Source organism: Electrona antarctica (genome assembly GCF_951216825.1).
Source record: "Electrona antarctica genome assembly, chromosome: 13".
NCBI lineage: Eukaryota > Metazoa > Chordata > Actinopteri > Myctophiformes > Myctophidae > Electrona > Electrona antarctica.
In genome coordinates, this window is record NC_136794.1 from 21,948,076 (window position 1) to 21,961,826 (window position 13,751).

A 13,751-nucleotide genomic window follows, 5' to 3' on the forward strand; every position below is an offset into this window, starting at 1 on the left:
TCAACCTATTTACTGTCTGGCACCAGTGTACTGCAGCAGGACAGGGGGGCGGCGGGTAAAGTTTAGTTTAGTTTGGGAGTGTAATGGTTGTCATCTAGCTTAAAGGAAGATGCTGCCATTGTATGGCCGGTCAGAGAAGCATGGTAATGCGACAAAGGTACGGAGAACATCTATTGTGCTTGGTAGAGTTGAGAGTTGAGAATATCTATTGTGCTTGGTAGAGTTGAGAGTTTTCCTATATAGAATATCTATTGTGCTTGGTAGAGTTGAGAGTTCTCCTCGCCGGATTGTCTATAGTCTTGTTGGCCCTTCCCGATGTGAGTGTACAGTAAAGTACCCAGCATATGCCTTTCATGTGAAAAGGCTAGGTTTTTTTTTTTTTGTGAAGGAATTTACATTGCTTTCACATGGTCAGAGTCAGTTGTTTTGGGATAAAACAAGGGCAAGTGGAATCAAATCATATTTTACGGCTCTCCTCCCAAATAAGGTGAAAAAATGCTGTTTGGACTGCACGGCTAAAGAATGTGCACACGAATGCCAGTTGTTGCTGAACGTGAGGTGATTTCTGATCCTGTTGGATTCGCATACAACACGTTTTTAGGTGATATCGGATGTCAGACTGATTATCACTGAAAACTACTACTGTAAATGTACTCTGTACAGTCCGGAATTCAAAATGTAATTGAGTAATTTAATTACTCTATGCAGAATGTCCCATTTCACAAGTTTTCAAATGTATGAAACTCTTTTGAAAATAGCAGATCTACAAGCTTTGTGAGCTTGTAGATTGGCTATTTTCAAATGACCGAAATGCATATAGGGCTGAAGTGAGTGAGTTTTGTAATTACAATCAAAATCTACAAAGTAACTAGTAACTAAATGTTTTAGTTTTTACTCAATGTAGTGGAGTAAAAGTACAGGAAATTGGAAATACCAGTTAGCTGTGCCACGCAGAATACGGCAGATTACGGCAGATTACCATGTTTTAACATCCAGGTTACTCACTCGCAGACCATTGCAAGAAACGGTATGTGTTACTGTTAGCAGTAGCCCACGCTGTTTATCTTTAGCCAGAAACAGGTAATATGTCGGGAGCGATGCGATAAAAAAATCACATCACTTCCGAACCTAGGATGGATGATGATCACCACGGACAGTGCTCCCTAGTTTCAGAGATACGAGGCCAGGAAGATCCTACTTTGAATGGGAGCCCTATGGGGCCGTGCACAAAAATCCTGGTGGGTGATGAAGGCATTGCCTAGCAACCGGGTCAGTGTTGCATGTTGATTTTCAGCGAGACAGTTTCATATCGATAAAGTACATTCATTCTTTTTCTGCCATCTACGAACATATTCGGACCCCCCCCACTAGGGTACGACAGGTGCCAACTACGTATATGTTCGTACCCCCCCCGTATACTCAATATATGACAGCGGGGACCGTCAATTTACCTTTTAACGTTGATCCGGTTGCTATGCAACGCCTCCGTCCCCACCAGCTATGGGTTCTTTACATCCAACTCCATTTAGACTCCATTAACCCATTTTGGGCGGGAACCCCTTTTGGTGTTAGCATTATGTTATGCTTTAGCTATTGAGGCTTTAGCTTGTAGGTCTGCTATTTTTGAAAAATCGAAGAACGACTGACATAGAAACATAGCTTTTTCAGAAAACTGCCAGGATGTAGAAGACATTTTTTTAATCTGATCTCAGGTCAAAATGGGTTAAAGCAGGATTTTCAAAGCCCTGTATCTCTAAAGCTTCGAGCGCTGTCCATGGTGAGCCGTCGCGCATCAGATGTTCGGATGTCATTTGTAACTTTGTCTCGCATCGCTCCCGACATAGAACCGTTTCTGGTGAGAGGTAAAGGGTGTGCGACTGTGTGCTAAAGCTCATGATGGATCCTCCCAACAACAAGCCCCTCCTCCCTGATAACGTTCCACTACTGGTGATTGATTATCACTGATTACTTGATTATCACTGAGTGAAAACTCCTCCTGTGACCCCCCACCCCACCCCACCCACCCTCTCCATCCAGTGCTCTGTGACCAGCCAGGGGGGTATCAGTCCCTGCTCCACCCTGACCAGCAGCACGGCCTCCCCCTGCACAGACAGCCCGTGTTCCACGCTCAACAGCACCAGCAGCAGCCACCGGCCCCTCCCTCTCAGCCGCTCCAGTCCCTGTGGGACCATCACCAGCCCCAGCTCCACACTCGAGAGCAAGGACAGTGGCATCATAGGTGAGGGTGTGTGTGTGTCTGTGTGTCTGTGTGTCTGTCTGTCTGTCTGTCTGTCTGTCTGTTGTCTGTCTGTCTGTCTGTCTGTCTGTCTGACTGACTGACTGACTGACTGACTGACTGACTGACTGACTGACTGACTGACTGACTGACTGACTATCTGGACTAGTGGTGGAAAATGTACTCCAATGTTTTACTTAAGTAAAAGTATCAATACTGCAATATAGAACGACTACAAGTAAAAGTCCGGAATTCAAAATGTACTTGAGTGAAAGTACAAAAGTATTGGCATCAAAATGTACTTCAAGTACCAAAAGTAGAAAGTACTCATTATGCAGAATGTCCCATTTCAAGTTTTTGTATATATATTATTTAAATAGCAGATCTACAAGCTCACAGTGTGTCGCGATGTGATGCATTGCGAGCTTGTAGATCTGCTATTGTCAATAGGCAGAAATGTATATAGGGGCTTAAGTGGTTAATTATTGTATAATAATAATCAAAACCTACAAAGTAACTAGTAACTAAAGTTCTCAAATAATGGTGTAATAGTACACCTCTGAGATGTAGTGGAGTTGAAGTAAAAGTAGTGGAAATTGAAAATACTCAAGTAAAGTGCAAATACCTCGAAATTGTAGTACAGTACATGTACTTAGTTACTTTAGTTTACATCCACGCTCTAATTTTTAACAGTGCATTAGTGTCTCATCACCAATCTCAGCCATTGCTTCTCGTTTAGATCGCAATTTTGCCAAAACAATCCCACAGGTTCATGGTTTTCCCGTGCAACTGACAGCTTCTTTGTGGGGTGTTGAAAAGCATTTGGTGTCAGATGGTATTCGTCCACAACAGCGTGTCAGTGATATGGTTCACATTGAGCTGTTTCCGCTATGGGAGAGCACTGGGGTGACAGTTCCACTGGTACAACGCTGTACAGTATCTCCAGTAATAGGCCTGTAAGATAGCTGGGGATTTACACAAGCTGACAGGAAGATGACTTTGGCCTATTACTGCATTAATCCCTAGGCGATTCCTCCTCGCAAAGCTTCCGATGGCTTGCGAAAATGTTTAGAAATTCATTGTGACAATGGATTTGTAATGTTTTCTGTTGGGGATTCAATGGAGATTTGTAGCATGTTGTCGCTACCCAGGATACGCAATTATTCTCTTTTTGGCGGTTTAAGTTGCAGCAAATCTCTGGACATTGGTTGATTTAAAAAATAAAAAGTAGGGCATGGAGTAGCTATTAACCTTTTCATTTTCCCTGGGCAGTGTAACTAGGCCATCACAGTTAAATTGTTTGGTGGCAAAAGAGAAATTATTTCACATTTTGGTCTTAAGCCAAGAGTAAACCTTAGGCTTTAGTCCGTGTTCAGTATGTGTGTGTATGTCTGCTTGTGTGCAAAAGCCAGACCTGGCTCAACAACTTGCATTTCCCATAGCGTGAATGCGATGCACTTGACATAGCTGATAGCCATGACTCATATTCAGGCCCCCCAGAGCAGTATCATAGCTAGCTGCTCAATAATTCATGTAAGCCTTGATATAGTACCTGCCTGAGTAAAGAATTGATGTCACGCCATGCCCAGCGCCACCCTGGTTAAGACGTATAGTCCCCCGCCCCCCCGTCCCCCGTCCCTCCAAGGGAAACACGGGACTAAAGGACACACAGGGTTGAGAGATGGTAGAAAGAATCTTCCAGTCCTGGGTGGGAAGGCAGAACCTTTGCTATGAGCTGAAAACAATTCACACTGGCTTTGTAGCTGAAGTTGAAACCAGCTCACTTCTTTGTAGCTTTGTAGCTGTCGGATGTATCTTTGTACCTTCATGTCGCTGCAGGCTTCCATTGAAAATTGATGGTAGACTGTATCTTTGCATCTTCCCGTGTGAACGCACCATTACAGTACATTTGCTTTCCAGGTGTGTTACCTCATAACCTGCCTGGAGGATGACCCTGTAAGGCTTACAAAAAAGGGCGCATCCAGATAGTCCTACTTGTGTTTAGGCCCATCATGAGCAAGGATGAAATGTAGCCTATCCCCTGACCAGTGACCCCAACAAAAGTGTCCATCAAAGTGCTGGTTCGATTTATGCTACCAGCATTGGACTGAGACTGTCTGTCACGAATGACTAAAAATTATTTGCACTGGCAAACATCAGGGGGTAGGTTTCTGGGCCTTGGATGTGTTTTTTTTTTTTTTTTTATGTTCGTATTTATGATGAATCGATGATGCAATGCACCGCTGCATTGTGAAATCCAGATCAGCATTGGTATACAATATGTGATGCAAGCCCAGCCCAGCCCAGCCCAGCCAGTCGGTCTCAATCCTCTGGCTGTGCTGATCGGCCTCTGCATCCAGCACCCTGCCAGCGTGTGGCTTTGGACCTCTGCTCAGCTTTTTGGATAGCACTATAGCATGGCCAGGGTGGCCCAAGGACAGTATTAAGGGATTTGACTTCACGTTAGCCACAAAATCCAAAACAATTCGATGTCATTTTCCCCACAAGTCCTTCCTCTCAGACTCTACGCTTGCTTTTCTGGGATACATGGAATTATTTATTTTGCAATACAGAATCCAAACACAAAATGGTTACAATGAGCATATTATGCCTATTATTATGTTTTTATGCTTTATTCTATACAATACTGTGTCCTCCAGTGAAAAAGAATGGGATAATAAAATATGTGATCGGGCGAGGCTAGACTATGGAAATGAATGCCATAAATCTACCCCATCATATAATAGCTGGCTAGTTCTCATTAGTGCCAGCTAAATGTAGAGTGTTGATAAGGTCAGTGAGGGACAAAAGGCACTTTTGTAGCATTAAAGGTTCATTATCCGTTCAGAAGCATTCTCATTCTAGAGATGACAAAGACAAATGTTCATAAGAGAATTGACTCATCGTTGTCCGTCTCGTAAAAGTATCAATACTGCAATGTACAGAAATACTCCGTTACAAGTCCAAGACTGGAATCCGGAATGTACTTACTACTTACGAGTAAAAGTACAAAAGTATTGGCATCAAAATGTACCTAAAGTACTAAAAGTAAAAGTACTCATATTGCAGAATGTCCCATTTCACAAGTTCAAAAATATCTTTTGAAAATAGCCGATCTACAAGTTCACAATGTGTCGCATCGCGACACATTGTGAACTTGTAGATCGGCTATTTTCAAATGACCGAAATCTATATAGGGCTGACGTGGTTAATGTATGTTCAAAGTAACTAGTAACTAAAGTTTTCAAATAATTGTAGTGGAGTCAAAGTACAATATTTGCCTCTGAGATGTAATGGAGTAGAAGTAAACCTATTGGAAATCGGAAATAGTACAAATACCTCAAAATTGTACTTAAGTAAATGTACTTAGTTACTTTACACCACTGCGTTTCATTCATTGTTTTCTCTCTTTTTTTTAAATTCTCCCTCCCTCGGTTCCGCTTTTTTTTGCAGCCACCATCACCAGTTCCTCTGAGAATGACGACCGCAGCGGCTCCAGCCTGGAATGGAGTAAGGACGGCAGCCTGAGGCAGGGCAGCGCAGCGGGGGGGCACCATGGCCTGGCACCCAGTGGGGCGCGGGCCGACACCTGCTCTCCTGTGGCAGAGGAAGACTCGGGCGGTGCCAGCGGTGTCCCGCCGGCTGAGTCCTTGTCCAGGACGGAGCAGCAGCAGCCGAGCACATCGGCCGCAGCATCGGCAGGCACAGCTGCATCGCCTCCGCAACCTCCGAGTCACCCGTCCGAGGGCCCTGTTCAATACATGCACACCACCTCATCCCTTATGATGCCTCGGCCCAACTCTGTTGCAGGTAAGAGCTGTTTATTGCTTGTTGATTCTGCAAAACAAATGCAGATGGAGAAGGTTAGCTTGGTATAGAAGGCCTTTCTCCCTCGTAATATTATTATCATAAGTTCTGTGTTTCATACACCAGCTAAACTTTTTTGCACTCCCTGCAAATTTGACCGTAATCCATTTTGAGCCCACCTGGCTGGCTTGTTGGTTGCGGACCTCAAAAAAAGAATTGCTGCTCTGTTCTGATTATGGCCCGTGACTTAGTCTGACAAGAAGTGTGTCCTCTCATTTCCCGGCTGAGCAAGTTGAGAGAGGAAGATGGAGTGGTTAGAGATCACGGGCGGGCACATCCGTGACGTGCCAATTCAGCGGGCTCGTTGAAGCTCGCAGCACAGGCGGGAGAGTGGATGGGAGAGTAAGCAGTAGATGGAGGGGGGTTAAAAGAGAAAAGAGTTTTGTTATCGAGGGGTCGAGGCTGCCGCGTTTTCTGCGTGGAGGAGGAGGGATTAGGCAGCTGTTGGGTGTTGTGGCTTGGCACTGTCACGACAAGAGGACAAGCCGATGTCTGGCCCAATCCGTCATGCATTCCTTCTCCAGGAGCCGATGCCTGTTATGGCTCAGCCCTGCTGTATTCACACAGCTGTCAGTGTTGGGTATAGCCCTCCTGAATGGGCCTATATCACTGTTTCCCAAACACCGGGTCGGTCGGGGACCCATTTGTGGGTCGCGGACACATTGTTATGGGTCCCCTTATTTTTTGTTTCCTGAATTTGGTTTTTAATTATTGTTATTTCAAAACATTTTTGAAATACGTTCCCATAAAAGCAAAGCTTTTCATGAATTAAAAACCAAAATTCAATGATTTGTTTTCAGTAACTTGAACTTCATAACTTCATAAAAGAAAAATCTAAGAAATTCCATAAATTGGAAGAAAAGAAGGAGTGAAAATAGCCGATCTACAAGCTCACGACGCGGTGCGAAGCTATACTTGGCTATACTTGGCTATTTTCACTAGTTTGGGTCTCAGGAGAATGTCTAATTTCTGTTTTGGGTTATGGGCTAAAAGGTTTGCGAACCATTGGTATTTGGTTTGTATGCTTTTAGCACAAAGCTCCTGTTATATTTTTCGTCCTGTGTTACCTGAAGTCTGGCTGGATAGCCACAAATGTAATTTAGTGCAAGTATGTTGCTCCCTATGAATTTATTTTTCTTGGCTTTTGTTCGTGGTAAAATAAGTATTAATTTGCCGGTCTGTTGCCTCTTGATATTTTGGATGCAATGTTTGCCAGATATACCCACTGACTTTTTGTTTTTGTTTTGTATGCTTCGCCCAATAATACTTGGAAATGGCAAGCAAACATGCCATTGTTTGCAGTGCACAAACCTGCCCACGGTAGCATTTCACACGCTGTTTACCTCTGGTGCACAAAACGTTAATCTTTATAACCTGCTGATGAATCTATAGCCGTATTGTAAACCCTAAAGAAGTGCACACATTGCATTATGCTGAAGACTCCTGCTGGATTGTTGAAAGTTAAATGAATACATAAATAAACAGTCCATCAATACCCCTTTTTTACATTCCTCGTTAATATTATTATTTTTTCTCTGACATGATGAGCTCTGGCAGTGTGGAGCGAGACCGTCCCGTAAAGCCAACAGCCCAGGACGTCTTTGTGTGTGTGTGTGTGTGTGTGTGTGTGTGTGTGTGTGTGTGTGTGTGTGTGTGTGTGTGTGTGTGTGTGTGTGTGTGTGTGTGTGTGTGTGTGTGTGTGTGTGTGTGTGTGTGTGTGTGTGTGTGTGTGTGTGTGTGTGTGTGTGTGTGTGTGTGTGTGTGTGTGTGTGTGTGTGTGTGTGTGTGTGTGTGTGTGTGTGCGCGCCTGTGCCTCCGTCTGACTCTGTCTGAACCCAGTGTGTGTGTGGTATTCCATTCCATTCCAGGAGTTTATGGGCTGATGTCCAGTGGTCTATTACAAGTAAAAGTCTGCAATTCAAAATGTACTTGAGTAAAAGTACAAAAGTATTGGCTTCAAAATGTACTTACAAAAGCAAAAGTACTCATTACACTGCTGCATTGTTTGGATTTTCAGTGGCATTTTGCTCCGTTAATTCTTTTTTTTAAACGCATCCAGTCTGCAAGGACCTTAATTCTGCATTAACCCATTTTGGGCGGGAACCCCTTTTGGTGTTAGCATTATGTTATGCTTTAGCTATTGAAAAATAGCAGATACGAGCTTGTAGGTCTGCTATTTTTGAAAAATCGAAGAACGACTGACATAGAAACATAGCTTTTTCAGAAAAGTGCCAGGATGTAGAAGACATTTTTAGAATCTGATCTCAGGTCAGAATGGGTTAAAGGTCTTATAAAACTACACTTCCGGGTCTGAAATCAATGTCACTACTAAATGATGTCATCCTGTACGTTGTGTGCGACGGGCTCAGATTGAGTCATTCCGTTCCGTGTGTGTATTGGCCCAGGAGTTTATGAGCTGATGTCATGGCTCCTCGGCGGCGATGCCCTCTGGGGTCTGTCGGATTCACACCTCAGATTTTACGCTGGACAAAGTCGCCCCCGGGGAGAGAGGACAGCAAGGACACGGAAAGACAACTTCATTTATGGCTCAGGCCAATATATGATCCTGTCACACCACGGGGGCCAGGGACGGTGACTTCGTGGAGGGGTTGGGGTGGGGTGTTGCCCTGTCACACCACGGGGGCCAGGGACGGTGACTTCGTGGAGGGGTTGGGGTGGGGTGTTGCCCTGTCACACCACGGGGGCCAGGAACGGTGACTTGGGGTGGGGTGTTGCATACAGCCGTGTGTGTATCCCAGCTCCTGACCTTGGAATTGTATTCAATTCAATTCAGTTAGAAACAAACAATTTAACCTTTATGCGATTACTATCATTACATTGCATTCAATTTAAATATATAAATGAGACCGGTGTGGGACAAAGTACCTCAATAAGTAATCACTGCAGTCAATAAAATGCAGGGTGTCCATTATTGGAATGTCCTTAATGGATTAACCAATCCGTGCAATGCGGCATATTCTGGCACCTGATGAAATCCATCTGTAGAGGTAGGCAGTGTCACCTTAGCTTTTAGCCACTTTAACCATTATTTTAAACTTTAGCTGTTGGAAAAATAGCAGATATACTACTATAGATCTGCTATTTTTGAAAAAATCGTGAAAATGTGTGCAAATCTTTTTGAGATTGAGGTCGGCGGCCAAATTGTTTTAATTCTAGGGGTCCTTGACCATGAAAAGGTTTGAGAACCACTGCCATAGAAACAGGTTTTTCAAAAAACTGCTTTTGAGTTTTTTTCAAAGTCTTGAGGATCAGGATGATTGATGCACAAAATGCGTTGCCATGGACACGCCTCAGTGTCCAGCCCCACGCTGCCCCAGCAAGTGCCCAATTACAGCCAGCCGATGTCACACTGTGCCCTGAACTAGCTTCCATAGGAGGGACCTGTCATCATGTGATTGGCCCTCTCTCCTGCCCCTCTGTCACACTGATCTGTCAGAGCAGAGAGAGAGAGTGTGAGTGTGTGTCTATGGGCCCTATTTTCGTCAGTGCTAAACCCCTTATCCCTAAACTTTTTTTTTACTATTTTGGAAAACATATTTAAATTGTTAGCTAGGCACCTCAACACGTTGTGAGCTTGTAGATCAGCTATTTGAACTATTAAAAAAATCACACCCGTGTGTGCGTTTACAAAACAAACATTGAATGAACTAAAGACAAACATTAAACCTGTGTATAGGAGGGGCTAGCGCCCCTCAAAAAGGCAAAGACATTTAGGGATAAGAAGTTTAGCACTGACGAAAATAGGGCCCCATGTCAGAATAAGAGACGGGTAACTAGTATGGCAGAGTGTGGTACAGAGTTGGCCTGGAAACCAGACAAATCTGCCATTGCAAAAGGAAAAAGATCACACACGTGTGAAGTGAGGGGTGCTCTTATCATCGTACATCATCATGACGTAAAATGGACATTTGCTCAGACACTATGTTTAAGATGAAGTTTGTGGACGGTAACTAATAGCTGGATGTAGGAGGGGCTAGCGCCCCACAAAAATGCCCCCCCACCCCTTGGCCTGGCACCACTCAGTTGTGATTGGATTTCACTCCCTCCATATGCAAATATGGGGCAAGTTTATCACCAGGCAGAGTCATTTTAAATCCGCCCCTAGGTTCCACTGTACACAGAGATTCCAGACTAATACCGTATCTATACGCAGTGATAATAGTCTGGCCAAGTACAGACTACAGAGTAGTCTCGCGTAGCCAGATGATCGGTGATCTCCACCAACCAATTATGTCTGGGGTAATCTAAATTCAATGTATGGGCTGGAACAGCGGAAAAAAACGGCTGCGACAAACCTACACCCACTGCTTTAACCAATGCTGATACGGTCCAAATGTGAAGGACCACCTTAAAGTCTTAATATTGGTTCTACAATGCAGTTATTATTTTTTATCTCAGAATTGTTTTCACCCAGCCCCTACATGAAATCCCCAGATGTGTCGGTAGGCTCATCACTATGCAAGACTATGTACAGAGAGTTGGAGGGCCGGTAGTGGAGTTTATTGTTTATTAACATTATGACTGCGGCCTGGTGGTAAATAGCTTGCACAGGGCCGGAATTGCAGAGATTACTACTCAAGTGCTTCTGTTTTCCCTGCTCGCAGACCTCCATTGTAAGAAAAGGCGAATGTTAGCATTACCTCATGATAGCTATCTTTCTCGGGAAACGTTTATATTGGGATCGAGATTTGATGAAAAATCTGAAATCACATCCGAACCTCGGATGTCTGATCAGCACAACGGACAGCGGTGTAGTTTTTGAGATAAGAGCCAGTTTTAAAAAGTTCCTATTTAAAACAGTAGTCTACGCATGCGTGAGCACGCTCCGTGCGTGCAGGGGAAAACAAAGGGTTTGCCTAGCAACCGACTCATTTTTTTTAAAGCGATATAAACCGTATATATACGTCAATCACAGACAACAGTTGGCTATTAATTCACGTATATATAGTATACATCAATAGCAGACAATGTGTTAAATGTTAACATCGCTTTAAAATACGTAATTACAATACATTCTACAAAATTAAATCCAAAAAAATTGGAGAGAGAGAGAGGACCAAATGAATATCTGGATGTCTAAACCCATTGGCACTTACTGTCCAACATGGTAAACCACATCTACCACTAAGTAGAATACACTATTATGACTGTACTGTATGCTGCTAACTTCAATTAACTGCAAAGAGACATCCCAAACAGACATTTGAGGTCCCAAACTAGTGAAAACAGCCGATCTACAAGCTCTACAAGCTCTATTTTCACTACTACTACTACTACTAAGTATTTCTCTAAATTTATGGAATTTCATAGATTTTTCTTTAATTATTTCTTCATGAAATTACTGAAAATTGTAGAAAAAGGGGAAAAAAAGGTTTTTAATTCATGAAAAAGGTTGCTTTTTTGAGAATGTTTTTGAGAATGTTTTGAAATAATAATTAAAAACAAAATGTGGGGAAACAGGAAAAGAAAGGGACCCATAAAAATGTGGACGCGACCCAGTGTTTGTGAACCAGTGGTATAAGGGGTGGTATAAGGGGAATGTTGTCACAGTGGTATATAAGGGGAATGTTGTCACATAAAGCTGCAGGGAGCGGAGGCACGGCAAAAGGCCCCATGTGGGTTGTGTGCATCTGTCTATTGCCATCAGCTGCTGTGTGTGCGTTTAGTATGTCAGCTATGCATTAGGAATGTCCACACGTTGCTCAGAAGTGTCGTTTGCGCTGCCGTAGCGATCACACACAGTGACTAGCTTGTCATCAGGCTGCTATGAGAACTCAAGCAGCGTTCCTCTGAGCCTGCATCTGCTGTGGCTGCTTGCACAAACGTTAACACACAGCACCTGTCTCACGGGACAGATCTGAATTCAAAGTTAGTCTCTTTCTCTCTCTCTCTCTCTCTCTCTCTCTCTCTCTCTCTCTCTCTCTCTCTCTGTCTCTGTCTCTGTCTCTGTCTCTCTCTCTCTCTCTCTCTCTCTCTCTCTCTCTCTCTCTGTCTCTCTCTCTTTGGGTCTCTGCCTCTGTCTCTCTCTCTCTCTTTCCCTCTCTCTCTCTCCCTCTCTCTCTGTCTCTCTCTCTCTATCTCTCTCTCTCTCTTTCCCTCTCTCTCTCCCTCTCTCTCTGTCTCTCTCTCTCTCTCTCTCTCACTCTCTCTCTCTCTCTCTCTCTCTCTCTCTCTCTCTCTCTCTCTCTCTCTCTCTCTCTCTCCCTCTGGACTGTTTAATTCTATTGTTACTTGATAGATGTCTGAAGGAGCTGGTGTCTGACTCTCTGTCATGCATAGTAAATGTTTCCGCCAGCGCTGAAATGCAGCATTGCAGTTATAAAGACAGCACTGTTGGAATGGTGCCATGCTAACTGCCGATGTCTGCCATGGCACATCTGTTCCTTTAAAAAAAAGACAATGCCGCCATGAAGTGAGAACTCCACTGACAATGAGATTGTTGAGAGAAAATTAGTTAAACACAACATTGTCTCCTCTTTAATTAACATGGATTCTTGCTCTAATCTGATAGCTGTCACACTCCGGCCACACATTGTTATGGCTAGAGAAGTGGAGTACATGTATAGTATAGTACTGGAATCATCCATCTGTGCCAAGTTTGGAAACTTACAGTAGCGTTACAGTCAATCACTGTGTTGAAAGTTACAATCACTGTGTTGAAAGTTAAAACAAGCGAGTTGGCCACCTCCACAAGAATAAATATGTCACCTATCATGTTCTTTCAACAATCAATCTGGTTGATTTCAGGATCTACTCCAGTCCCCCGTGAACTAACAAAGGCAGAGTAAAGTGTGCTTAAGATGTAGTTTTTATATTTGAGAAGGTTTTTATCAACTACTCACTAATGTAAACACACAAAGGCAAACACAAAAAGGACTAAAGGACTAAATTTAAGTAATTAAAAAATAACTTTAATGCTTATATTGTACAAGCTGTCTCCATGCAGTTGAGGCTATGGTTGGGATCCTCGTAGTAGTAATACTACCAAAACAGTAGCCTCTGTACCCAGGCTTTTCTTTCCGTTCGCATTGGGCTCAACAGGGACTCGGCTGATGAAAGGTGGACAGTATTTTCCCCAGTGCAAACATCATCACAGGTGTCTTGACATATCAAACAGAAATTGCCTGTGACATGGGCCCAGTAATGATATATGCAAATGTTATTACTGTATGTAAAGTGGTGTCTGCCCAGGGGTGAATGAATACCAAATGAGATGACGGAACAGAGCAAGAGACGGACACTGATTTTGACAGACGGCTCGCACGTTCCCTTTTGCTATCTGTCTGTAGTCACTGATAAGATGTATGTGTTTCACACACTGTTTATCTTGGCTCTGATCTAAGTCATTCTCATTTCACTGAAATTTGACTATTCGACACCTTCATAGAATTTCAAGGTGGATTTCCTTCCACATCTGTTATAGATTTAAGCCATCCATGACAAAATCTGTCTCAAAGGTTCCTAGGTTCCTTTTGCCACTCTTTGCTAGGCTTAGATAATAAGATTTCTATTTTTAATTCATCTCAGTTAAGCTAAAGACTTATGGAGTCTAAAGGGCCACATTAAGTCTGGCCACTGGAATTCCATGGTTTTGAAATCCTAGCTTGAGCTGCTTGTGGTTGGGCTC

The 13,751-nt window shown here is 43.4% G+C and overlaps 1 protein-coding gene across 4 annotated transcripts in view; it reads left to right on the forward strand.

Moving 5' to 3' along the window:
* The window catches only part of LOC306935277 (protein TANC1-like), a gene marked incomplete at its 3' end in the record, with an annotated part of 154,030 nt that overhangs the window by 78,532 nt on the left and 61,747 nt on the right, over nucleotides 1–13,751 (forward strand). For all 4 annotated transcript variants that reach the window (XM_079518248.1, XM_079518247.1, XM_079518246.1 and 1 more), the window contains 2 exons: nucleotides 2,038–2,239; nucleotides 5,690–6,046. In XM_079518248.1, the coding sequence (XP_079374374.1) occupies nucleotides 2,038–2,239; nucleotides 5,690–6,046 (559 nt within the window). The remainder of the gene's footprint in view (nucleotides 1–2,037; nucleotides 2,240–5,689; nucleotides 6,047–13,751) is intronic.